Genomic DNA, 26,209 nt, shown 5'->3' with positions numbered 1-26,209 from the left:
AAGACAATACCAAAGAATGTTCAAGCTACTGCACAATTGCATTCCTCTCACACACTAGCAAAGTAATGCTCAAATTTCTCCAAGCTAGGTCTCAACAGTATGTGAACCAAGAACTTCCAGATGTTCAAGCTGGATTTAGAAAAGACAGAGGAACCAGAGATCAAATTGCCAACATCTGTTGGATCCTGGAAAAAGTAAGAGAGTCCCAGAAAACATCTACCTCTGTGTTATTGACTAAGCCAAAGCCTTTGACTGTGTGGATCACAACAAACTCTGGAAAATTCTTAAAGACATGGTAATATTGGTTTACCTTACCTGCCTCCTGAGAAATCTGTGTGCAGGTCAAGAAGCATTAGTTAGAACTGGATATGGAAGAACAGACTGGTTCCAAACAGGGAAAAGAGTATGTCAAGTCTGTATATTGTCATCCTGCTTAAACTTTTGTGCAGAATATGTCATGCAAAATGCTGGGCTAGATGAAGTATAAGCTGGAATCAAGATTGCCAGGAGAAATATCAACTCAGATATGCAGATGATACCACCCTTATGGCAGAAAGTAAAGAGTCTCCTGATGAAAGTGAAAGAATAGAGTGAAAAAGTTGGCTTAAAACTCAACATTCAGAAAACTAAGATCATGGCATCTGGTCACATGACTGCATGGAAAATAAGTGGGGAAACAATGGAAACAGCGACAGACTTTATTTTGAGGGGCTCCAAAATCACTGCAGATGGTGACTGCCAGCATGAAATTAAAAGACACTTGCTTCTTGGAAGAAAAGCTCTGACAAACCTAGTCTTAAAATACAGAGACATTACTTTTCTGACAAAGGTCCGTATAGTCAAAGCTATTGTTTTTCCAGTACTCATGTATGGATGTGAGAGTTGGACTATAAAGAAAGCTGAGTTCCGAAGAATTGATGCTTTTGAACTGTGGTGTTGGAGAAGACTCTTGAGAGTTCTTTGGACAGCAAGAAGATCCAACCAGTCCATCCTAAAGGAAATCAGTCCTGAATATTCATTGGACGGACTGACGCTGAAGCTGCAGCTCCAATACACTGGCCACCTGATGTGAAGAACTGACTCTTTAGAAAAGACCCTGATGCTGAGAAAGATTGTAGGCTGGAGGAGAAGGGGATGACAGAGGATGAGAAGGTTGGATGGCATCACCGAGTCAATGGACACGAGTTTGAACAAGCTCCAGGAGTTGGTGATGGACAGGGAAACCTGGCGTGTTGCAGTCCATGGGGTTGTAAAGAGTCGGACACGACTGAGTGACTGAACTGAACTGAACTGATTGCTGATTCTTTTCATTGCCCCCACCTTTTTTTTTTTTTTTTTTAATGAATTGAATTGCGTTTTCCACTACAAACAGTGCTAGACTTCCAAAAATTCTATGCCAAATGCTGTTCTGTGGTTATCTAGCTGCTAGGCAACTAAACTCTACTTGAGGGCAGAAAAGAATTAAGTTCATTGTAGAGTTCGCCACCTCTTCTGAGTTCATCAGAACATTAGCAGGAAATCTGATATCTTTCTCCCTTCTTGATATTATAAATCATGTGCTTCCATGTATCTCCATACAAAACAGTGGGACTTAGAACAAGTATGGTAACCAAAAAAGTCCTCAAGGACCTTGATGTTATACCCAGAACAAAGAGACAAGTTTATTTTTGTGACAAATCTAATGTAAAGTTTGTTGTTTGAAGTATTTATACACATATGTTGCAATTTCAAGACTGGTAGCATGTTAACGGAAGCATGCAAAAACTTTGCTGAAAATATCCATGTGTATTTTAAAGGAACTAATCTATATACTCTTATGAAATTTATTTTGTAGTCAGCATCGTGCCATGAAAATTTTCCATGTTAGAGAGGTAGATAAATAGATAGCATTAATATCTCAATGTATGAATTTGCCACAGTTTATATTAAAATCCCCAAATTTGCAATACTGCCAGCATTGCTGCCATGATTTTCTGTGGTTCTTATCTTTTGTGTACAGTTATCTATGATCAAAGTTACTCTTCTGTATTATTTGTATTGTGGAATGTCTGCAAGTAATGAGTATTTTGGTTCTTTTCCAAAACTCACACTTTCCTTCTTTTCCTTTTTGATCACTAAAGTCAGCATGCCCTTTTTGTTCCCAATTGTAATAGCCATGACTTTAGTATATTACTTTAAGAAAGTAATTTTTGCATTTAGTTTCTGATAAAATGTCTTCATCATGCATGAGAAGTTTCTTATGATTCCTTCTTTATTTAGAAGTTTTAATCCAACAGGTTCTCTATGTCTATAGACGTGAGCAAATTTATTTTCTCTTCTCTATAAATAGTAATATGTTTACCATATTACTTAATAATACATTTGACTTCAAGCAACAGAACGCTAACAATGGCTTAAGTGTTGAGGCGTCCATTTTTTCCTCATCTTTCCCATCTTTCTTCACATCTCACCATTTCTGAGATAAAAAGATCTAAACATTCACATATCCATACCTTACCTGCCATTTTGTTCCACTGTGGTAAATGGACATTTGAGAATCTTCGTAAACTTTTCCTTCCACGTCTGATTGATCACCCATTTCTTGTATCTCTTCATTCTATGCCCTTTCCACATCCCTTGAACCATTGTGTCAGTTCTGAACTGAAATAATTTATTACAATAAATATTTTGACCTTCACTGTTTTGTATTCTCTTCTAATTCATCTCCCACAAATCTGCCAACACGATCCTTTTCATATGGTTATTAGAAATGATGCTTCCTTACTTAAAGTGTTTCACCATCTCTCTATTGCCTTAAGTGACGGACTCATATTCTTTCAGGCATACAAGACCTGTCACAGTCTTGCCATTTACCAACTAAGTAACTTCATCTCTCTCCACTTTTCCGGTAAAACCAAGCTGCTGACTCTTCACCAGCTACCACACTCAAAGTCTGGCATAGGGGAAGTTGCATTAACACACACTGAATGAAGGGGTGAACGAAGGAAAGACTTCTCTTAGTTTGCTCATCCATATGCCAAGTCTTAGGACAATTCCCCCTTTAAAATCGGAGGGAGCCAGAAGGAAATTGATGATTCCTCAATCATTAGTGATATGTACAGTAGCCTGGCTCTCCTTTAATATTGGGTTATTACAGCTTTTGAATGAACTGACCGAATATCCCTAAGTGATAGTGAAAAAAGAAAATCCTACTCTTTATGCCAACTTTTTTTTTTCTATTAATATTCCACTTTGACAAGAAGATACTGATCCTATTGCCTATTATATACTGCCAAGAACAATAGCTATTGTTTTTAACAATATTGTGTTAACAATATTGTTTTTAATATTCTTAATAACAATATTACCTATGCCAGAACTATAATACTTGACTGGTGCACATAGTGCTCAGTCGTCTAAGAATAACACTAAGTAATTCTATCCAACTTGCAGATTTCTTCTGTTGTCAGCAGGGCACACTTACAGCTAATTGATTCTGACCACCTAAAATCTTCTGAAGCAAACTTTCCCACAAGTGTTTTGGATTATTTCTAAATCTCACATTTAAAAGCTCTTCATGATAAAGTCCCATGAACCTTGTTGTATGTCTTGGGATTTTGGGACCCCAGTGTACAAATACTTGAGTATGTGCAGGTCTGTGTTTAAAGAAATTGATTACTACTGTCTACTTCACTGTGGTGAGATGAAGTTATCTTCCTTTTGAATACCAATGATGGTTGACTTTATTGCAATAAAATATCCTTTTGTAGTTTACACATTTGTTTTATAAATATGGGTCTAAATTTAGTCAATAAAATCATATACATCCAGTCTGTACTCAATGTATGTTATTTGATGTGTTGTATTTTTTTTAAGATTTCTCACTGAATATGTTTCAATTTTTGTGCCACTGTATTCACGTTTTTAAATTGGGTTTGAAACTAAAGTTCTAAGAGACTAAGTATGGCCATATGGTCAGATAAATTGTGTCCACTCTCTATGGATTTCATTTTTCTTTTACTTGACCTCTTTTTCTACTTCAATAAGTAGCAGTACTGTACTTGCCTATGATTCAGAGAACTGGGCCAATAAAAAATTAAATGGTAATTTTCTCTATCAGGTTATTATTAAAAAACAAAGGAAACTAAACAAACCATTGAAGTATTATAGATACATAAATCTACATTTTGTTTTATACTTCTCTTCAGTAGTGATATTCTTAGGGTTTTATTTTTTTCCATGCTTTATTTAGATGAGTGCTAGAATCCAAATTAACAGTGCTAGGTACAGATAAACAGCAAAAGAATAAAGAACAGAAACAATAAAACAGAATATTAGAGAAATAAGCAAGCATATATTATGTTTTCGAAAATGGACAAATAGCTGGAGCACGTAGGAGAAAAATTAGAAGTAGGCTTAGAAAATTATGTATGACAATAAATAGTTTACAGTAATTACTAATGATATTGGTTTTTTATTTAAGAAAACTTACTTTGACAGATTTTTTTTCAGACATACAAAAAAAACCATGTAGACAGTTTTCCACATATGAAGTGAAAACATTCATAGAACTGTTAAGTGTTGTAAGTAAGTGTGAAGTTGCTTAGTCTTGTCCAACTCTGAGACCCCATGGACTGCAGCCTACCAGGCTCCTCCAACCATGGGATTCTTCAGGCAAGAGTACTGGAATGGGTTGCCATTTCCTTATCCAGGGGATCTTCCTGACCCAGGGGTTGAACCCGGGTCTCCTGCATTGCAGGCAGATGCTTTACCCTCTAAGCCACTAGGGAAGCCCGTGGAAGTATTAGGTCCTTATCAAATGGATAACCTTAGTAAAAATATGCTTACAATGAGAACACAACTCTTCTGTTTTCTCTAGCATTGTTGATGGAATATTAATATTTGTTTCCTTTTTAATATTTCCACTGGTTTCAACTTTTAGTTTTCCCACTCTGAGCCATTGTAATAGATGAAAATAATCTTTTCATCTCTTTTCTTTTTTTCTGTGGGATTCAATGTTCAGATTTTTATGACAAGACCCACATGATTTAGCTCAGAAATTCACAGAAGAATCAATTTTATTTTCCAGCCAATAGTATGGATTTATATACAAACCGTAGCTATTTATGTGTTCCCGAATATTTCATTTTATACAGTCACGTTAATAGGGTCCATGAAGCCTTATCAAGACAGTTAAGCTATAAAATTAGATACTTACGTGCCAAAAATAAACCACATGTTTTTTATGCTTTTTTCATAATGCACTTAAAATATGGACAACATTCATTTCATTTTACTTTTTTTTTCTTCCCTAAGAACGACCCACATTTCTCAGGAGGCCGATTAACCAAGTGGTGCTGGAGGAAGAAGCTGTAGAGTTCCGTTGTCAGGTCCAGGGAGATCCTCAGCCAACTGTGCGGTGGAAAAAGGATGATGCAGACTTGCCGAGAGGAAGGTAAGAATGTCGTATGTGTGGAAAATTGTTAGGTGACCATTGGATAATTAGACAAGAAAAAGACAGCATTAGTTGTACCACCAAACACTCATATTTAGGTGTATTATTTTCACACATGACTTTTACATTTGCAGGCCAAGTATCAGCTGTTTTGTATACTGAAGTCATCTAGGCTTTTTTTTTTTTTTTTTATTTTACTTTACAATTCTGTATTGGTTTTGCCATACATTGACATGAATCCACCACGGGTGTACATTTTGATGTTACTCTTTCATTGAATTTTCACAAAAATACCTGACCCTTCACTCCCATCTGTTATCCCTGACTATCAAGGATTTCTGAAGAACTCTCTCTCTCATGGCCCTATCCAGGTGTTCCATTATATTCCTGCTGAATTCCTAACGACCCACCCAGCCCAACTATATCTTTCAACTATTGCTCTGTTGCCGAAGCTACGGAAAGCTGCTGGGTATAGTGGATTGTAGGGTCTGCAATAAAACAGATATCTCATTCAACACAAGAATGAAAAGGCATATCACTATCCACAGAGGGAATTTTCATTTAAGGACTCCCTGTCACTTTCTCATTTGTCATCTCTTCATGGAGAACTCTTCCAACTCTTTTCTGTTCTTTTTATCGCAAAACCCAGTCTCTCATCTCTCGATGATAAGCCCAGAAATGTTTGTAATCTTTTCTGAAAATAAATATAAAACATTTTTGTAGTCTAAATTCTCCCAGGACCTTGCCTTTTATGATCAAATAAATCAGCCAAGTGTTTTTATTCTTATGTAACAAGTGAGTTTAGCTATAAATTTGTTTGGCCTTCCTCCTAGTCCTGTCTTCTGAAACTACATGCATCACACCTACTACAATCATGATCTGCAAAACATTTCATATCCTGCTTTTTTGCTAATTTTCTTTCCTAAAAAAGAAATTAGGTTTCATTCACCTGTCTGAGTAGACACATACTTTCACAGAAAAGAAATTGCCTTTTTGTGCTTTCACTGGCACTGCTATTGATTCTTTCCTGAATGTATACATTCTTTCAAAATCTCAATTTTATATATCCCTAGGTCTATGACATTATACTTTCTAAAATCACATCATCAATGGCACTGACTTGAACTGTACCAAACATTTTAAATAGAGAGAGGTTCCTTTGCAATCTACTATAGGAATGAGACAAGTGAAAATTTTAATTTGCTTAGCTTTCAGCATAAATAGTAGAGAAAAAAACTCTATGTTTCATTTTTCATTTTGCTGTCAGATATCTTCCTGACACCAGGCCTTCCCTGGCGGCTCAGGTGATAAAGAATCTGCCTGCAATGTGGGAGACCTGGGTTTGATCCCTGGGTTGGGAAGATCCCCTGGAGGAGGCCGTGGCAACCCACTCCAGTATTCTTGCCTGGAGAATCCCATGGACAGAGGAGCCTGGTGGGCTACAGTCCATGGGATTGGACACGACTGAATGACTAAGCAGAGCACAGTCAGATATCTAGTTTTAAAGGAATGCTGCTAGGAGAGGTTTGTTGCAAGTGAAGCTCCTCAAACTTTGCCAGTGGAGAAGCCTGTTGAAAAGCAAGTAGAAGTGATTGATGAATTTGAGTTGCTGGAGTCCATTTTCTACAGATGCTCTAACTTTCCACAAATTTGACTGTCCTTTATGTATAAATTTAAAATGTTGATGTAAGACTGAGAGATTAATAATATTATAAAATGAGCATAAACAAAGATTAATTTTCAATTACTAGAAATAAACAGCTTGTCCGTACAAAATCTCTCATTTAGGGATAATTTTGGATTCACAGAGATAGTTCAGAAAAATCCCCATATTGTTATCTTACACAACGGTGAAAGGTGTATAACTCATGATAGACAAATGCAGATACATGATAATGAAAGTTTATATATTATTTTGATTTCAGCAGCCTTCCTTTTCCTCCAGGATCCTATCTGGGGTACTTTAGTTGGATGTTACAGGATATTGCCTTAAGTTGTCATGTTCTCCCAGTCTCCTCTGTTCTATGACAGGTTCTCAGTCTTGTTTTATGACCTTAAGCTGTTCTGGCCAGGTGTCCTAAGAATGTTTCCAAACCTGGATGTGTCCAGTGTTTTCTCATAATTGGGCTGGCTTTCTGGGACTTTAGGAAGAAAGCTACAAAGAGTGTGCCTGGTGTCACATGACTACCAAAGTTTCCATAATTACCTCCATGGTGATCCTGATATTTTTAGTCATTAAATAAGATCCTATGGACAAAAGTTGAAAAAATAGAGTTGTAAGAGTGTATTACATTTTAATAGGTCTATATGTTTGAATTCAGTGAAAATATAGCTTCAGCCTAGTTTGATTTGTTCCCAGATTGCTCTAGGTGTTAGGTCATAAACCTGACAACTGTATTTGCCACAATATTCTCCAAATCTTGCCCTATTCATTTGTTTCAGAGCTCAAAATGATACATGTAAATCAAATAACAGCGTTAAAGCTGCATTTTATGAATGTCTGATATAAAAACCTCTAAAGGCAAAGTTGAAATTTTTGAAATCATACCTCTACTAACTTCCCTTGAAACAATTTGTAGGTTTGTCCTCTATGTTCTTCTATTACTGGCATGAGATGACTACAGTGCTTTGTGTGACCAGCTAAATATTTTTAAAGTATTAGGCAAATGGAAATGCTGTGTAAGCTTTAAAATTGTATGTTAGAAAGGCTTAAAGCAAGGATCAGAGCAGTGTAGAAATTGAGGTCAGTGTTTTTTATCATGATAGAAGCCATGTAATTTTTCTTGAAATCTCAATCTTTAAATGGTATTTCAAAGGAGCTTATTCATTCTTAGCTTCGTATGCATTAGCATAAGCTTCACTTTTGCATAATGAGGGGGAAGGAGACCTCTTTACTTGGTGAGGAATAACAGTAATGACTTTTAACCACCCATAGCCTAAATCAACAACATTGATTCTATTACATTATTTAGGTCTCAGACTAGGGAGATGGCCATTGTTCTTGTATAAGCAATTGTGTAGAGTGGTGTGGAGGATGACATTTCTTTGGCTTAACACTTAATATAATTTGAATGAGGTTTATGTAGTAGTTCACGCTTAAAACATTTATAGTAAAGCTTTGTAGGGCAGCTGCATAGCCTGTAATTACTATGTAAGTAATATGTGACTATTTTTCTTTTGGCGACAAGGAAAGCTTTTCAGTTCAAGTTTAAATTTATGAAATGCTATAATAGCTATTTAAACTTTCAGCACAGACAAAGATATCTGTACCAACCTTTCAGTAACCAGAGATGAATTAACAGAGTATTTTTTTTCTTTGCTGTGAAAATATTTTAAAGTGGTACCCATGTACCTCCTTCTTTGATTTAGCCCTAAATTTCTGACCTTTCTCAGTAACTATCATTAATGAAATTACAGTTTACCATTGGTGAGTTATACTAAAGACAATTTTTGCTTTAATATTTCAGTGAGGTTGGTTAATAATAATCCCCATGTATAATAATAATCTTGATACCCAACCAGGGAAAAGTTATTTATCTGGAAATTTTCCATATGACAAAGAGATAATTGGAAGGATCCTTCATTTTATGTAAGTAGTGAAAAGTGTGAAAGCGCTTGCTCAGTCATGTTTGATTCTTTGCGACCCCATGGACTATAGCCTACCAGCCTCCTCTGTCAATGGAATTCTCCAGGTAAGAATAATAGAGTGGGTAGCCATTCCCTTCTGCAGGGATTCTTCCCAACTGAAGGATCAAACCCAGCTCTCCTGCATTGCAGGAGGATTCTTTACTGTCTGAGCCACCAGGAAAGCCCTTATTTTATATAAGCTCCCGTTAAAATGTTAATTGCTTGTGTTATCCCTGTGCTCAATGCACAGTGAGGCCAAACAAACCAAAAGATGGGAGTTAGGACCAGAGAAAGTTTTTCTTCAGGGCCTTGCAAGGCTCATGCCTTAAAAAGCCTGGGCCTCCTGCAGGGGTTTCTGCAAAGCACTTTAAAAATTCAGGTGAAGAAGGGTAGTTAGCATCTTCCATTTGGTGGCAGTTTTAGCATCTGTAAAACAGCTCATGAAATGTGCATTACTTGGTACTTACCCTGATACTTCAGAGAGGAACTAAAGCATAGGATATGGAAGATGATATCCCTGGAAAGCACCACAGGGTCCTCTTCAGCCACACTTGTAGAAACATCCTAAGATACTACTGTTTTCACAGTTGAAAGTTTCAGGAAGAAAAAGGAGGTCATTGCTTTATTGTCCGATTGTGCTTAGTATCAATATCTTTTTCTCCAGAGACTCTCAATATATATGTGCTCAACTAAGCTGATACCAGCTCACTTATTAGGCACACCACTGTGAAAATAAAGTGGGTAGGGAGAACAGAATGAGGAAATAAAGGGAAAGATGTTCTGTAGTTCATAATGAGTATGTGTTTTAAAAGCACAGTTTTTTTCCAAAGGGTAATTTAGATTGTAGGAGAAATACTTTAAGTTTTACCTATGTTGTTAAGTTCCTATTTTATCTATAATGCCCACTGATAGTCTGTAAAAAGCAAGTCACTTTAAAGCAAAGTAAGTTTACAATTATTTATTTTTTTTATTTTATGTTAATCAAACTGAGTGATGTAGGAAAGTATTCACATACTGAAACATTAATGAAAGTTAAAACTGAAGTAGTTCTAGTGTCTTTCTTGGGTGCTCCATCTTTTTCTTCCAGGCAAACCTGGAGCCTTTTGCTAATTACTACTCTTGGTGATCAGATTCCTTCAATACATCTTTTCACAATGTTTCTTGTGATAGAAATTACCCATATTGGGGAATGTTCCATTTTCTGTCATGGACCATCACAGCAATAGTGTATGTTTTGTAATGTAAAAAATATACATATACTGAAGCTTTATGAGAAATAGCATGTATTAATATAAAAGAAACATAATGCTATATATTCACAACCAAAGACATAACAATAAAATTGATATATACCAAGATTTAATATTTGTAAAGAGAATAAAAATGCCTCTTCACTGAATTTGGGTAAGAAGTAGTTTGATTAATTAACTAAGTTTTCTTATCTAGGCTTGTCATTAGAGCTTGTATTTCAGATAATTATTAAGCAAGTTTTAAAGAACGGTAAACAGGATATTTAACATCTTGCATCAGTCATATATCAGTATATCACCACTAGTTAGTTCCAAGATATTTTAATTCATTTTTATTTATTTTCAACACTAACTCTAGAGGGACACTAACTTCCTCAATAAGGATCTAGGGTAGAGAAAGGAATGTTCATAGTATCAATTATTTTGTCACGTAAAAAAAATGTCATTTACTTTCTTATGTATGCCTGAGAATTCTAAATGCAGTTGATGGCTTACCTATAGTGGTTATAATTCATGAATATTTCATAAAAATAGAAAAGGGACTAAAGAAAAAGAGTTTCAAGATACATAATGCAAAATTCTATTAGTTTTCCTGAACCCACTGACAAATTCCTTTCTCTAAAGTGCGAGTCTGTTTTAAGAGAGACTTTGAGTTCTTAGTTCCATGAAATGTGAGATTCACATAAATACATAATTCCTTAAGAAAAGGAACTGTATAGAACCACTTATAATTCCCCTTTTGTGGCATTTTTACAGTCAGTGGCTCTTTTCTGCTTAGCCCTGGAAAATGTTCTTATATTAATTGTTTGGAACTCCATTGTTTAGAGCATGTGCTTCTGGGATGCAGAGATGCTGAACAGGTGCTAAGCTACCCTGCTGAGGAGATCAGCCTTCTTCACATACAGTGTGTGTTTCAAGGACATGTGGTAATTTGGGCTAATGATAAATAACCATGCTGATTAGGCTGGCTGGTCAAGATTGGTCAATTAAAGTAGTTTTCAAAAAGAAAAAGGACAAAAAAAACTGAAAGCAAGAGAAAAGCAATGTTAATAAATATGGCTCGTAGCTTTTGTTAAAAAAAAAAAAGACTAATCCCTAAGATTCAGAAATACAAGGAAAAGTGTAAATGAGAATTCTATGATTTTTCAGCTATACAGATGTCTTTGCCATTTCTGCTTGGAAAAAAAAAAGAATTAGAACTGTCTGGACCATTATTATGGGATCTTTCAATACAGCTACCAGTAACATAAAGAATATTTAGGTCATTGTCAGCGATGTTGGATTTTAGCCTTGCTCTGACACTGTTTGATCATTTATCCCTTCAGTTATACTCGCATGTTCTGGAAATGATGTTCAACAGATTTCTCTACCACTAACTAGGAGTGTGACCTTGAAGAAGCTATTTAAACTCTGTGTTTTATATCCTAGAGATATAGATGAGCAATATAATGGGACTAATGATTGACCTGTGCTTTGACTCATCTGTACAGGGTGAATAATTATGCTATCCATTCTACCTCAAAGGGTTATTAAAATGATATAACTAATTCAGAGTACTGGAAACATTGTACAGTGGGTTCATGTAACAGGTATCTCCATTTTATAAATCCAGCTGATTAATGGTGTTTATTAGTTATGCAGATAACTACAAAGAAAAGATAGTTAATTAAAAAAATAATACATAAAAATGATTTCATAGAATAATTACACATTCTCCACTCTCTCACTGATTGATTTCTATAGAAACACATAAAATATTATTGATTTAAGATATATCACATTTGCTTTTGAATTGTATAGATTTATTTATAACTTTTACCATCCAGTTTGCCAAGCTTACAAGTTGCCACCCTTTCTCTACCTTTGGGAGACTATACGTGGTTCAGATATTATATTCTAGCCCCAGTGCAATTAGACATCTGATGCAAATTTCTCACATTACCTGGTACCATTTGTCTGCTGATAATAAGGAAACCACCATTGTTTACAATCTTTGTAAGAAGATTATGTAATGATAAAAGCAAGACTTACTATTTGCCATACATTCTTTTAAATGACTTTTGTATATATTAATTTCATTATTTTAAACCATATTGTCCCAGCATAATAATACTCCCATTTGAGGGATGTGGCATAAGAAGTTAAAGTTGTTTCCAAAGACACACATTAATATGTGGGTGTCTTGACTTAACAGCACTTGACTTAGAATCTATCCAACATGAAACCTGTATTTTAAACTAATGAACTCTAATTATGTGATTATGAATTGTTTATGAAATTCAGCTGCTTACAAATTTTACATTCTAGATAAAATCTTAGGTAATTGGTTAGAATCACCGTCTTATGAATGACTTTATAGGAATGCTATATAGCATTACTGTTGAGGGTAGCTTTTAGACCAGTTTCATAACCCACATATAAAATGTCCTGGTGCTTTGAACATCTAAATTTGGATCAAGTCAAGGTTTCCTCCTTGGAAGCTGAAAATACAGATTTTATTTATAAATAGAATTAATTAGCAATTTTCAAAGGGATGCGAACATGGTACCTCTTTCTGTGTCTTTATCAAATAGGTGCTAATATTTGCTGTTAACACAAAAACTAATTGCCACCTAGGGTGGGGAGTGCAAGTTGTCTCATCCTGTGACCACAGTGGCCCATCTGTTGTGAATTTCTGCTCAAGGACAATGCAGGAACTGGCATGCAATTTGGGTTCTGGCCAGTGGTCAGCTAACAAGCTGGGGCATACTTGGAAGAAGAAATGCCTTGAAGTCAGAGATGCTCTGCTGTCCATTAACTGGCAGCTCCTGTGATGTGTGAGGGCAGACCCAAGACTGGTTGCCAGTTTGCAGGGCAAAGGATCTGCCTGAGTGCCACCTGTCATTGGCATGTGAGTGCTATCCCACCAGGAGCCACAGCAGGTGCGCTGCTTCCATCAGAGTGTGGCATGTTAGAGCATTCAGCTAGGCTGAGGTCGGGACCTTAGCCCAAACAGGAGGACAAGCCAGAGGCTTACCAGGAGGTAGTCGTCACATCACACCGCATCCCAAGGGTGGGTATACTGGACACATCCTTAGAGACACTCTTCCTCATCATACCTGGGCTGTTACTTTAATAAAATGTAAAAAGAAAAGAGTTCTATAATTGACTTTATCAATACAGGTCCTTGCCTTTAGAAGATAGTTTGTGGTTAGAATTACTTAGATGAGTTAACCACTCCATGGGCTTTTCAAATTAAGATATATTCTGGTTGTTTTTTGCTACCATTGTTGTTATTAGGAAACTGAATTGTAATGTGGAGCTGTAAGGTACACTAGAATTTAGAAGATTAACATTCTTACCTTAACTCTGTCATAATTCATCAAGTTATTTTAAGCAAAGTATATTATGTGTATGAGTACCACAGTCCACATTTGCAAAATGTGTAGGTTGCCCTGGGTGACTTCTGCAGAACTCTTATATTCTGAAATGGTCTGACTCCATGAAGAGCAACAGTGTAAAACAATTTGGAAAGTATGCTAATACTTTTATGTGGAAAAATTCCCTAAGGTTTGAAATGAATGAGCCTAAAAAAATATTAAAATCAATTCTATACCCATTATCAGTGATGCCTACTTTTTATGTTTTACATGTATCTTCTCAGATTTCTATGTGTAAATGGACTTTTTTTAATCCAAAATTGTTTTTGACCCTGCCTGAATTCTTATCTAAATAGTCTATTTAAAAACTTTATTTAAAGAGGTTATTAGACTTTCTTTAAAAAGCCTAGTACTGATTTAAAAGAGTTGTTTTTAATTGTATTTTCTTTTCTCATAAATATAATAATAATAAATTATATTTACTTAGTGTTTATTCTACATCAGGCCTACTTTAGGCATTTTATATTAATACAGTTACCTTCAGGACATGATATAAATATTGTTATTCTCACAATATTGCAAATGAGAAAAATGAGGCCTAATGAGGATCAAGGATTTCTGGCTCTAAAATCTACACTCTTGACCAGTACTTTGGGTACTGGATGGGAACAACTTTTGTTCATTTTCCACTGGGACTGAAGAGTAGAAAAACAGAGCTTGGTAAATGCTTGAAGCATTTAGAAGTGTCGCTTTCATTAGAGTCACAAAACATATCTGTGTAGTAAAGTACAGAACAAAGATTTTATACTCTTCATTGTAAATGTTACTTAGAAGCAATAATTCCATTATATCAAATAAATAAATTTATCTTCAAAAAATTTACTGTTTTCTGCCACCAATTGAAAGTTATAGCTATCTTTATTCTCCCAAGAATATTTTAAATTAATGTATCCATGTTCTTCTGAACAGTGTATCTAGAGGAAAAATTAAGTAACAAGAAGCATATCAGAAGCTAAAAAAATGCTTGCCAGGTGAATTAAATAGCATGAGTAAAGAATAAATACTAGAACTATGAATTTGTCTTGGACATGATAATATACCTCATCTTTGCATTCTTAGGCCACTTTTGAACTTACTAAGAGTATTTTTTAATATTTTCTTGATAATATTTGATTATCAACAGTTCCATGGGCAGTTATGAATTGAAAGGCTGAACTGTGTTCCAGATTTTATATTTCCTACAAACATACATGTTTGTAGGAAAGCATATATAAACACATGTTTATATATATATGTGTGTGCATGTGTGCACAGTTGCTTCATTGTGTCCAACTCTTTGCAACCCTATGACTGTAGCCCACCAGGCTCCTCTGTCCATGGGATTCTAAAGACAAGAATACTGGATTGGGTTGCCATGCTTCAGGGTATCTTCCCAACCCAGGGGTCAAACCTGCATCTCTACATTGCAGGCAGATTCTTTACCTTTGAGCCACCAGCTACTGCTACTGCTAAGTCACTTCAGTCGTGTCTGACTCTGTGCGACCCCATAGATGGCAGCCCACCAGGCGCCCCCGTCCCTGGGATTCTCCAGGGAAGAACACTGGAGTGGGTTACCATTTCCTTCTCCAGTGCATGAAAGTGAAAAGTGAAAGTGAAGTTGCTCAATTTTGTCCAACCCTCAGCCACCCCATGGACTGCAGCTTTCCAGGCTTCTCCGTCCATGGGATTTTCCAGGCAAGAGTACTGGAGTGGGGTGCCATTGCCTTCTCCGTGAGCCACCAGGGAATCCCATATATATATATTTTACTTCTTATAATTGTCCCTTTGGGAAGGTTGCTGCTTGACCTAGATATTCAAGTTAACTGGTATGAATTGAAAGAGAAAAGGGAAAAAAATAGTAAATTGAAACCAGTATTACAGTGACAAGATAAATGAGGATTATATCTTTGTTAGTGTGTGCAAAAGATACAGCTGCCAAGGATAAGAGATAAAAGAAGGCTTCCAAAGCATATAAGAATCTACTCTACCACAAAAGAAGCAATTCCTAGTGAAATCTATTTTAGTTGGTATTTAGTATTAACTCATTGGAGCTTCGTCCTAAAAAACCATATTTAGGTAAGGGGAGCTGTGATTGGGACACAGTGAACCTTTCCCAGTAAATTAAAGTACTTGAAGTTTCTTCTTAGAAGGTGATTGACCAATCATGTAGACCTATGGAAGAGCCTTGTGACAAAATCTCAGTGCAGAAATTCTGTTATTCTTATGAGCATAACTGTCACAATTGCAGAGGTTATTATAATATCTTAAAACTCATCTCATCAAATATATAGGCATTTGTCATCTTTATAAAGAATATCTGATTGAGTATTCTGTATTATTGCAATTCATACAACATATAACATTTATTATAAAAAGTTCAATAGAAACTATAAATAATCCATTTATTAACTCATATTTTCTGATAATTATGTCCAAATATTTATAGCACATTTAACAGAAACAAAAATGTCAGTCAGGACTTTTAAAGAAAGATTGCATAAAGAGTGTGAAAGAAAATACTTTGAACATAATTTATAGTGAGATATCAATTACCTCAAAGGAATAATGAAAATCTTCAAGGTAAACTAATAAAATATTATATTTCCATGAATTATTTCAAAAGTAACCACAGACATTAGTCAAACATTTCTAGTGTTGAGACCTAACATAAGAAAATGAGTTTGCTTTCAAGAATTTGAGAAGGAAGGTAAGAACTTTAGAGGAATGTATGAGATATAAAAAGTCATTAATTATTAAATAAGGAAAATTATATACAGACTACGATGTACAAGACTCTTTAGGGTTTCAGAAAATAAAAGCTTATCTGTTCCCATGTGAGATGGCTCTGAAAGGAAGAATAGAATTTCTATAAGTGGAAAGAAGACTGTTCCAAGAGATGGACACAAGATGGAAAAGCTTTGGTGGTGGAAGTATAGGCCAACAATTGGTGATTTGGTTTCCCTGGAGCGTAGTGGAGTGGTACTTAAGGCTAGTAAGGTTAGTTGAGGCTTTATTATGAAAGCTTCTAATTCCGACTGAAGTGTTTATACTAAACACACTGTGAAATGGGGATTCGCTCAGCACAGTGAATCGAGATATCTTCTTGTATCTATGCTTAGAAAATTGATATTTATATTTATCTATAGTGTAACTTGGAGTAGAGAAAGTTTGGGCATAGGCCTCTCATAGGCCTAAAGGTAGTTAGTGGGTACATTAGGGTATTTCTTATGAATACACAAACATGGATATTAGTGCAAGTGGCAGTACAAAAAAAAGTATTTTTTTTTTCACTAGGAATTGATACTATATCAGGGTTCATAGGATAAAAAGAAGTTAAAAGTAATACTAAAATTTACACCAGTGGGTGCCTGGATGAATAATAAGTCAAAAGATTTCATCTAAATACTTTTAATCATACATAACTGAATTCAAGTTACATACTTGTGAGATTTTTCTCTGAGTTAAGGAGAAAAAAAATGGCCAAATCAACTATGATATGTCATCTCAATGCATCACTTTTACAGCGCCATCTTTTAGGATTTTAAATAACTCAGCTAAATTCCATCACCTCCACTAGCTCTGTTCATAGTAATGCTGGTAGATGATTTCTAATTTCAGTGATTTAAAATATGAAAGATGTATGTCCTAAAATTGATTCTGGGAGTAGAAGTTAATGTTTACAGATGTTTTACATGCAACTAACTGAACAGTCATCACAATTGCCTCATGAAAGAGGTATTTTTATACTGACTTTATTTTACAGTTGAGGAATCTATGGAGCAAATTTCAGTGGCCACAGAGATTTAAATTCAAGCACTTTAGCCCTAAAGTCCACTCCCTTTAACTACTATACTAAAATGATTTGTTTTTAAAGAAAATTATATTAAGATAACAAGAAGTATAATTTTTGAGGTCTCACTCCATGTTAGGTTGTTATACATTGTTACACATAATTCATCTTTCCAACAATCTTGCAGTATGGATCTCCTCTTTTCACAAAGGAAGACGCTAAAGCTTATAGCCGATGAACTACACACTTAAGGTCACAGGACCCACAGTTGGCAGAGCTGGAGTCCACCCTCAGGTCTCTCTGACATCATTATTGTAATTGTTTTTCTTTCTCCTGGACTTCCCAACTCCCTTTGCATGTTTATCTCTACCTCATCTCAAGTATCCAACCCTACGTCTAACATGTGGGGCTCACCAAATACACACTCATGGTAGTACAGTACTTCTCAGTTGGGACGATTTATGCTTCGTCCTTTCTCAGAGGGACATTTGACAATGCCTGAAGGCAATTTTGGTTGCTACATTTGAGGGATTAGGTGTTACCGTCAGCTAGTTGGGAAAGGCTTCCATAGTGGCTCATTTGGAAAAGAATCTGCTTGCAACACAGGAGACCCTGGCTCGATCCCTGGGCCAGGAAGATCCCCTGGAGAAGAAAATAGCAACCCACTATGGTATTCTTGCCTGAGAAATCCCATGAACAGAGGAACCTGGCAGACTACAGTCCATGGGGTCACAAAGAGTAAGACACAATTTAGTGACTAAGCCACCACCACCACCACTGAGAATGCTGCTAACCGTCCTGTTATTATGCACAGCAAAGAAAAATCTGCCCAAAATGTCAGTAGTGCTGAGGCTGAAAAACTTGATTTAGTGGAGAAGATGAATCTGGGCATTGCTCATCTCACTCCTATTTTATACGATTTTGTCAGGACAAAAAGAATAGAATATAGTTCAAAGAAATAGATTCCAAAGATAATGCTGCTAAGTCGCTTCAGTCATGTCCGACTCTGTGCGACCCCATAGACGACAGCCCACCAGGCTCCACCATCCCTGAGATTCTCCAGGCGGGAACACTGGCATGGGTTGCCATTTCCTTTTCCAAGGCATGAAAATGAAAAGTGAAAGTGAGGTCGCTTAGTCGTGTCCGACTCTTTGCGACCCCATGGACTGTAGCCTACCAGGCTTTTCCATCCATGGGATTTTCCAGGCAAGAATACTGGAGTGGGATGCCATCGCCTTCTCCTCCAAAGATAATATTCTTTTCTTATTGCCTTAACCATGGTGATGGACAGAGAGGCCTGGCGTGCTGCGATTCATGGGGTTGCAAAGAGTCTGACACGACTGAGCGACTGAAATGAACTGAACTGAACTGATGAAGGTTACACCAGCGAGATGGACAACAGATACCATGATTGGATTCGACATAAGCATGTCTTTTCTGAACACAGGAAGACACTTTAGTTCACTAATGACTTGAATGTGTATATAGTTTTACATATTTTCTAGAATATATGAGGCAGGGAATTTTTCTTTATATTTTTCCTCATTAAATAGTTGCTGAATTGATAAAACTGGTTTAGTAGCTTAATTAGAAAAATGTCTGAACCTTCATTTTCATTAGACCTACCAAACTGCAAGTTTTGTGACACATTTGATGATAAGTGCTCCTATGTCATTAAGTTGAATTTCTAAATTATTCTATATTCACATTTTACAAGGAGGTTTCTGTTGGCAGAAGGCAAGAAGAGAAAGCCTTTTGAACCTTCCATAGCACTGTTCAGAATGAACATCTATCTGATGATGTAGAAATCTTTCCTGTGCCTAGTGAATACCAATGAAGGAATATGTTCATACTGCAAGGACACTAAGTAGATGGCAAATCTGAAAGTCTGTTTTATCCCAAATTGCAGTCCTTACTGCAGAGAGTTCATTCCCAACTCAGAAGGGTGCAAGAAGAGTGGGAACTGCTCATCAAAAGTCTGGTCTGAGCTGTGACATCTGTGGACTCTTTTGGATTTAATCTCTAAAATCCTTTTCTAAATGGACATGAAGTTAAGATTAGTTTCTAACCAAACACACAACTGTGAGGTATACCAATTTTCCAAATCTGATGTTGCAGTTTCCAGTCCTATTGTAAAATCAAATTGTCTTAAGTGCATTTATGCCAATAAAATGATTATTTTCAAATTGAAGGATAATTTAACCAGCTTCACCAATCCATTTGTTCCAACATGGTGTCATTAATTGTGATATATTTGCACTTTTTACTCTGAAGATTTCTGTTCTAATTAGTTAAAATAATACCAGCAGTATTTTAAAAAGTGTTTAAAAGCAATGCACTTAAGGTGTTGTAGATATTATTTTAATAGTCTGCAAATGGTTAGTGAAAAATTATCACAATAATACTTGAGTATTAAGGATAATCTTGAAAATAATTCAACATTCCTTTCTGATATTATGAACCAAATAAAAATCCCAATGTCTCTAGAATGGTTTGAATTTAATTTTATGAGTGTGGAAAGACAAGTACATGATTTGATAGTATATAGGTACATATCTTTACATATGTATACTGTTATGCAGGCATATGATAAGTCACTTCAGTAGTGTCCGACTCTTTGCAGCTCTGTAGACCATAGCCCACCAGACTCCTCTGTTCATGGGATTCTCCAGACATGAGTACTGAAATGGGTTGCCATGCCCTCCTCCAGGGGACCTTCCCAACCCAGAGATCAAACCCATGTCTCTTAGGTCTCCTGCATAGGCAGGAGGGTTCTTTACTACTAGTGCAATCTGGGAAGCCCAATATCAAAACATAATAGAGGTTATCCTAGGCAAATACAACCAAAAGGCAGTGGGACAATGAAAGTGTTGATATGAAGGAGTGCTAGTTATGGAGGAAGAGTTTCAGTTTGTAAACTAATTAATAGAGTAGGAGTCATATAAAATTTTAACAGAATCAGATATGTGAACTTCAGATTTCAAGGCAGAGCCATTCCAGTTGAGGACAGATTCCAGAATCTTGCTATGAGACAATGGCAAATGGAGATGGAGACAATATCTCTGAAGGGCAGACCCGAGAGAAGTGATGGGCGGCTGTGGGAAGTCTTACATGACATGTATTGGGCCTTTTCCATGTGCCAGGTTCCGGTCTCAACACTCTGAATGTATTAACTCATTTAATCCTTACAACAGCCCTAGGAAGTAGGTCTTTGGACTAACCGTCATGTTTGTCAACTAGAAATTCTAAAGATTCCGTTTGAAAACTGGATAACAGGAGTGCTGTCCAATAGGAGAAGGCTTTTTGTTTTGCTTTTAAAATTTTGTTTTGAGGATATGTAACTCTTTCCAAAATAAAAATTATGTTTTTAGTAACTCAGGCTCTGGGTAGTTATTTGGAATGGCTGGAAGATGTTCTCACTTTCTCTCTTCCTCCATCCATACACAGACCCACGGGAGAAAGCTAGATTTCCATTAATGCATGGAGGTGAAAGTGAAAATCTGAGAAAGATAGAATATAAGAAAGTTTTACTAGTCAGCAAACAGGTAGTTCAGAAAGCACACTGAAAAATTTTGCGAAGAGGACCACAGAAGAAAAATTGTGAGGGGTTATATCAGAGGAGACAAAACTCACTGTGAAGGAGGTAAAAGTGAGAGAATAAGATGACAGGAAAATATGGAAACTTGGATGGAGACCAAGAATATCAGGCTGTGAATTTCACAAGCATCCACAGGTTTACCGAGAGAATTAATTGTTGGAGTCTTGAAGGTCTGCCACAGGTGAAGATGGAAGAGACAGGAACACTCAACAGACAGCCATAGCTTCAGTGATTCAAACTTGGAGGACTTTTAGTTTGGGGTGAGCAGGGTGCTTTGGCCTTTGTGGAAGGACTCAGCTGTAGTCTGGTTTAATTGCCCCATCTCCAGACTGAGGCTCTGGTTCCAAATCTGGTCAATGTCTGGGATCCCTGGCCGTCATTCAAGGCCTTGTTGTTCTGGCCAAGTTATCCTGTGGTATGAAATGTGCTTTGTGTTAAGTCAACTGTTGTTATATTCTTATGGGTATTTTAGATATCTTTTTTTTTTGTTTGCTTCTTTCCTCTTACCTTTTTTAGTTAGAAAACACTGAAACGTCTAATCTCTAAAGAGAGACTAGAAGAGGTGTTTTCCACTGGTGGGTCAAGCTCACAAGGATGGAGCCAGCTTTGGTGAAGATGAAGATGACAAGGATAGCATTTATGGACAGCAAAAAATAAAAGGATAAAATATTGTTTGGTTAATGAAGACAGAGTCAGAGTGGCATCATGTTTCAAGTTTCATTTTAGCTTTCAGTATAAGCTTCAAGAAGAGAACAGCAAGTTCTGCTCGGGGACCACTTTTCTGTACAATTTCCCAACAAGTCTAATCTGAAAATCTCGTTTTCTTTCCTTCCTCAATGAATGTTATGTGAATTGTAATTTTTAAAAGATATCTGTTCTTCATACTGCTCTTAAGTGCTTTGCTCAGTCTTCCTTACAAAACCTGTAAGAATCAAGTTTCGTTCCCCCAAACTGTATACATTAGCCTGCATTGTAATTGTAGATAAAAAGAAGAGAGTGACCCTCATAGGCTATCACATACAGACAACTTTACTTGATATCCCTTTGCCAGCAAAATAATGGCTTATTGTGTTCATTTCAGGGTTCCAGCTCTCAATTGTGATTTAAAAGCTTGACTTTAGAACACACTTTAAATATTATAGATTAAGAAAATATCACCTGGGATCTAGGCTACCAAGAAGTGCTTATGTTAGTTTTAATAACAGTTTCAAATATAGTCTATGGAAGGATTTTCTTTGAAACATTGTGAGCAGAGAGATCATTTTAGGAAAATTGAAACACTTTTCCTTTTTTCAACTGCCAAATGTGAAAGAAGCAAAAGATTTAAATTTCTCTGAGAAGGTTTATGTTGTATAAAAGAATGCTTTGAGAAGTTGTGAGATTCTGATATATACTCTTTTTAAGTAATTGAAACATATCAGTGCGTTCTAATTGGCTGCATTTCTATGTTCACTGTAATCTGTATAGTGGTATTGATCAGTTAATTGGTATGACTCTAATTATTAGTAAATGATTCCATTAGATTAGTGAGTGATTTTTTATCATAAAAATTCTTTTGTTGAAAACAAGGCAATAGAATTTATCTTAACAAGGCAATAACATTATCATATTAAAGCTCCATAGTTAAATGTTCGTTGAATTTGGAATAACAGAATGCCTATTGTTGCAGACATTTCTTTATTTTCTGAAAGAATCTAAAAGGTGTCAGGTGACCTTCAGCTTGTTTGATTGAGTGCAAGTACTTTGAAAACTGAAGACTAACTTTTCAAGTCTCCCTAAAAGGAAAAAAAATTTACTTCTGTAGACATTAAATATTTCCTGGTTCAATTCATAGTTTTTACAATTGGCCAACTTAATGATTAATAAAGCAGATATGTAATAAAATTTTAAGTGCTGATTCAAAACACTCATTCTAGAATTGAAGCCAGACATCTTATAACAAGGAGCAGTAGGTGATTTCAAAAACTAAAAATGCTGAAGAAATAAATTTCCTTCATGAAAAACAAAGGTGCTTTTGAGATGAGAACGGTCATTCAGGAAGTTTTATTAGTGCAGAGCCCTCCCATAATTCAAACAAGGCAATGAGATACAAGGACTTGAACTGAACATAGTAGAATTCCAGTTTGTAATAGAAAATGTAGTATATTTCCTCTTCTCTTTTCTCTTCCCAAATTCTGTAGCCCATTGTGGAAGATTTGGAGGAGGTGGTCCTTATATTATCTTAATTATATTCATAAAACTCAGAAAATCATTAGCAGTCCCTGCTCTAGAAGCCTAAGGTACATTGGGGATTGCAAAGTATGAGAAATGCATAACATGTCGTTATGTTGTAAAATACTGCCAATTTTCAAAATCCTTTTTTGGTATTTTCAAAGTAAATTTAAATTTACAGGAAATCTTCCTACTGGTTGTAAGAGAAGGTTTCTTTAGCAGAAAGAAATAAGATAGATACTTTCATTTAAATTTGGAAGTGATTTTAGAATACTTTAAGAAGGTACTTCGTTTATTAAAAATCAATAATATTTTCTCTTTTGACACTTTTAAGAATATTCATTCAATGTAAGATCACACACAAGCATAACATTGCATACAAACTGTTGCATTAAGTATTAAAATAAATTTATTTTGCTTTGTTTATTATTTAGCAGAACAGATGGTAGTGGTTTGACACAATTCAGTTCTCTTTTTCTCTTGTTGTTTTCTTTTTGGGAAAAGAAAAAAAACAGCACAAAAACCAGAGCTTCTTTTCCCACTTTGTCACAGCTGGTTTCCAATCAATCTCAATTCACGGTACAGTGATGATAGCACATGATGTCCAGGGGCCAGATATGATTGGGTTACATTTTTCAGCAATGTTTCATATCAGGCAAGAAAAAAAAAAGGTATCTTTATAGTGGGGACTGTCAGCACATGATTGTACCACCGTCATTAATCAAACCTGGCAACAATGACTGCATTCATACAGGTCTGAGACTGGCGTATTTCACAATCAGAATCCCCGAACTTTTGTTAGGATTTCCTCACCAGTAAAGTTTTTTCACATTTGTTTTTTTTCTTATTTTTGATTAAAGTCAGAAAATACCTCCTGCATATTGATCATATCTGAAAACTAGCTCTTTTATACCAAAGTATGCTCTGGTTACTACAAATTTATTCTCCACTATGAAGAAGGGGCGTCCCAGGTAGCTCTGTGATAAAAAAAAAAAAAAAAATTCCAATGCAGGAGATGGAGGAGACACGAGTTTGATCCTTGGGTTGGAAAGAAGCTCTGGAGAAGGAAATGGCAACCTACTCCTGCAGTCTTGCCTGGGAAACCCATGGACAGAGGAGCCTAGCGGGCTACAGTCAGTGGGGTTGCAAAAGAGTCAGATAGGACTTAGCGACAAAACAACAGCAATGTAAAGAAGACTAAGAGCTAATCAGAAAATTTTAGCTACATTAGATTGTTTAATAAAGCAGTAATTTTAAACTGTATATCTTTTGGGAAACACACTTGTGAACTTTCTATGATCACAGTTGGTTTTAGAGCAATACTGAGAAAAAAATATTGATAAAAGTTACTCTCTGGAGTTTTTAGATACCGAGTCTGACGTAGAAATACACACCTGCCCAAAGCACATGCACACACAGCAGTAAACACGCATCAAATGAAAAATGTGTGTTGCTCTGTGTTAGAAAAAATGGATGGACAGTGATGCACAGGACATCGATTTCAGTCTATTTATAACTCGACACCACAATCTCAGTATCTTCTTTTATAAAATGGTGTTTGGAAATAAGCATTTTCTCTAAGTCATTTATTGTTGTGAAATCTTATATGAATCTTAGCTGTAAACTGTAAAGATCTCATTAAATATAAGGATCTGTTATTTATAATCATTTATATTAGTAATATTTGCTCTTTAGGGAAAATTAATATTTCCCCAGTTATCCAATCAAATAGTGTAAAGCATCAATGAGATTATTATTACCAGAAAGAAATAAAAGAAATAAGGGCACAGTTATTGGACCTGTGGAAATAGTTGACATCTAATCACTTGTGAAACATGTACTTTTAGGAGGCAAATTATTGTCTCCGAGACATCGTGACCTGTTAGAGAAAGCAGAGACTGCTAGTAGATAGTCATGACAGTTTTTCCCCTGACTATAATTGTCTCAACATGAGTGGCCTTGGGAAAGGAACTTTATCATATTCTGCCTCAGATTGCCTACATGTGAAAGTAGCAATGAGCCAAATGTTTACTTCTTTCTGGGTTTTGAAGCTACTTACACATAATTTCTTTAAAACCAACCCTCATATATCTTAAATTTTTGGAGGTTAGAGCTGATTTGATCACGAGTATATGTTTATCCTTCCTCTGACCTGAGATGCAGCTTACTGTGGAAACTGACAAAGGTCCCGTGACATGCTTGGTCTCCTGGATTGTGGGTGTTGTCAGGGCTCCGGCTCCAGACTGGTACTGACTGTGTTTCAGGCATGTTGGAAGGAGCAGCGCTGTCTCCAGTGGTACAGTTGAATTAGATCCCTGCTTCCCTGGTGGTTCAGAGGTTAAAGCGTCTGCCTCTTAATACTGGAGACCTGGGTTCGATCCCTGGGTCAGGAAGATCCCCTGGAGAAGGAAATGGCAACCCACTCCAGTATTCTTGCCTGGAGAATCCCATGGACAGAGGAGCCTGGTGGGCTACAGTCCATGGGGTCGCAAAGAGTCGGACACAAGTGAGCGACTTAACTTAGGCAATTTTATGAATATGAAAAAGTGTGTACTTTGAAGGAAGACAGACCTTGAATTCCAAATTTCTATGGAAAAGTGTCAAAATTTTAAATATCAGTTATTTAATAACCTTAAAACATTAGCAAACCAACACATACACACACACACACACAAACACACACACACAACTTGCTTTCATACAGATTTCAGTGCACAAATGAGCACATTGCAATTAGGATTTTACAGTATCTAGTGTAAATTTCTGTACTCATACCATGAGGCTTGAAATTCTAGTAACAACTCAGTTTTGTGGGAGCAGCTGCCATTTGGGTAGTATATCCTTTTAATTTCCCTCTATAGAATCATTTATCATGACTTTTTAAAAAATAAATGTTTATAC

The 26,209-nt window shown here is 36.1% G+C and overlaps 1 protein-coding gene across 6 annotated transcripts in view; it reads left to right on the top strand.

The window, feature by feature from the left end:
- The window catches only part of ROBO2 (roundabout guidance receptor 2), a 653,625-nt gene that overhangs the window by 476,447 nt on the left and 150,969 nt on the right, over positions 1-26,209 (top strand). For all 6 annotated transcript variants that reach the window (XM_040227106.1, XM_040227089.1, XM_040227083.1 and 3 more), the window contains exon 5: positions 5,296-5,434. In XM_040227106.1, coding sequence (XP_040083040.1) covers positions 5,296-5,434 — 139 coding nt within the window. The remainder of the gene's footprint in view (positions 1-5,295; positions 5,435-26,209) is intronic.

This window comes from Oryx dammah, unplaced genomic scaffold (genome assembly GCF_014754425.2).
Source record: "Oryx dammah isolate SB20612 unplaced genomic scaffold, SCBI_Odam_1.1 HiC_scaffold_2, whole genome shotgun sequence".
In the NCBI taxonomy this organism is placed as follows: domain Eukaryota; kingdom Metazoa; phylum Chordata; class Mammalia; order Artiodactyla; family Bovidae; genus Oryx; species Oryx dammah.
This window is presented reverse-complemented; position numbering and strand designations above follow the sequence as displayed.